Source organism: Babylonia areolata, chromosome 6, assembly GCF_041734735.1.
Source record: "Babylonia areolata isolate BAREFJ2019XMU chromosome 6, ASM4173473v1, whole genome shotgun sequence".
Taxonomy (NCBI): domain Eukaryota; kingdom Metazoa; phylum Mollusca; class Gastropoda; order Neogastropoda; family Buccinidae; genus Babylonia; species Babylonia areolata.
The window spans coordinates 29,807,504-29,808,756 of NC_134881.1; the positions used below are offsets into that span (position 1 = coordinate 29,807,504).

Genomic DNA, 1,253 nt, shown 5'->3' on the forward strand with positions numbered 1-1,253 from the left:
GAGAGAGACACACAGAGAGACAGAGACAGAGAGATGGAAACCTCAAAACGAAACCAAGTACACCGTTTGATTTTGTGTTGCTCCAAGTTTCAACATTATCTTTCCCGCCCCCCTTCCCTCACCCGCCCCCTTACCCCACCCCACACCGCTGTCCTGCCTTTCCATGACACCCCCCCGCCCCCGCCCCCGCCCCCGTCCACCCCCTACAAAAAAAAGAAAAAAGAAAAAGCCAAAAAAAACCAAAAACAAAATCAAATAGCAACATTCAACAGTGGAACATTCGTAGAAAGTATATACATATATATATATATATATATATATATATATATATATATATATATATTATATAATGAAATAAGGAGTTGGCTGCTTGACCGACACATGATCCACACATAAATACTGATCAGTAACATCTCCTGGACTGACACGAGAGACGACAACACAAAACAAAAACACAAAACATTTTTATTTAAAGCACAAATACCCCATAACAGGCAATCAACCATAAAACTACAAATGACCAGACAGGACAACCACTATACTAATACGAATGAGAAGGAAGAAGAAAACAATAATTGTTTTTTTTTTATTATTAAAGCACAGATACACAGACATAAAACACACATGAGAAAAAGAAAAGAAAAGAAAAGAAAAGAAAAAGCAAGGAGGAAAACACTCTTCTAAATGAAAAGTCAGAGGCGTAATCAAGATGGGGAAGAGGAGGAGGAGGAGGAGGAGGAGGAGGATGCGAAAGATGCAACCGAAGGAGGAAGTAGCCAACTAAACACACACATACACACACACACACACACACACACACACACACACACACACACACACACTGGGGACAGTGAGTGAGTCATACTTTTCTCTACTCTTAGAAAATCACTCAGTCTCTGCAACCTTCACAGTCACATTGCTACAGTCTATGTGTCACATTTGCTACAATCAATTATTTTACCACGAAAAGGTTTATATATATATATATATATATATATATATATATATATATATATATACTGTTTTTCGGCATAGCCTATGGCAGTGAAATCATAATAGTGATGCTGATGATGATGATAGTAACATCAACAATATAATCATCATTAACAACAATAATAATAAATACTTATGCCACTACTAATGGATCCAGAGACGAAGACGAAGAAAAATGCTACTGCTCACAGAACCCTGCAATGTATTGTGGGGAGCATGCATACATGTGTATGTGGGTATGTTTTCGCCCCGAACTTGTC

The 1,253-nt window shown here is 38.1% G+C and overlaps 1 protein-coding gene across 1 annotated transcript in view; it reads right to left on the minus strand.

Annotated features, from left to right (window-relative positions):
• LOC143283492 (protein lin-28 homolog) overlaps nucleotides 1-165 on the minus strand; it is a 15,748-nt gene extending 15,583 nt beyond the window's left edge. The window contains exon 1 of the mRNA XM_076589735.1: nucleotides 135-165. Within this exon, the coding sequence (XP_076445850.1) occupies nucleotides 135-165 (31 nt within the window). The remainder of the gene's footprint in view (nucleotides 1-134) is intronic.
• Nucleotides 166-1,253: the final 1,088 nt, after the last annotated feature.